At 70.4% G+C, this 274-nt stretch overlaps 1 protein-coding gene across 1 annotated transcript in view; it reads left to right on the top strand.

Annotated features, from left to right (window-relative positions):
• Positions 1–274, top strand: part of MAP1S (microtubule associated protein 1S) — a 14393-nt gene that overhangs the window by 12639 nt on the left and 1480 nt on the right. Inside the window, exon 4 of the mRNA XM_019472205.1 lies at positions 70–263. Within this exon, the coding sequence (XP_019327750.1) occupies positions 70–263 (194 nt within the window). The remainder of the gene's footprint in view (positions 1–69; positions 264–274) is intronic.

Here is a 274-nt window from a genome sequence, read left to right as displayed (position 1 = left end):
AACCGGTAGGCGAACCCTTGGCCACCGGCCGGGGGCAAAGCCTCGCAGGACGGCTCCAGCTCCTCGCAGGAGAAGCAGGCGGGCTGCCTCTCCCTCAGCCCCTTCAAGGACGACGTCCCCGACGTGTCCCCCACCATCACCACCCCCTCGCTGCCGGCTGAGGTGGGCTCCCCGCACTCCACCGAGGTGGATGAGTCGCTCTCAGTCTCCTTCGAGCAGGTGCTGCCACCCGTCAGCGAGTCCCCACCGGAGGAGGGCAGGCGGTCCCGGGGGA

Source organism: Aptenodytes forsteri, unplaced genomic scaffold, assembly GCF_000699145.1.
Source record: "Aptenodytes forsteri isolate BGI_AS27 unplaced genomic scaffold, ASM69914v1 Scaffold147, whole genome shotgun sequence".
In the NCBI taxonomy this organism is placed as follows: Eukaryota; Metazoa; Chordata; class Aves; order Sphenisciformes; family Spheniscidae; genus Aptenodytes; species Aptenodytes forsteri.
This window is presented reverse-complemented; position numbering and strand designations above follow the sequence as displayed.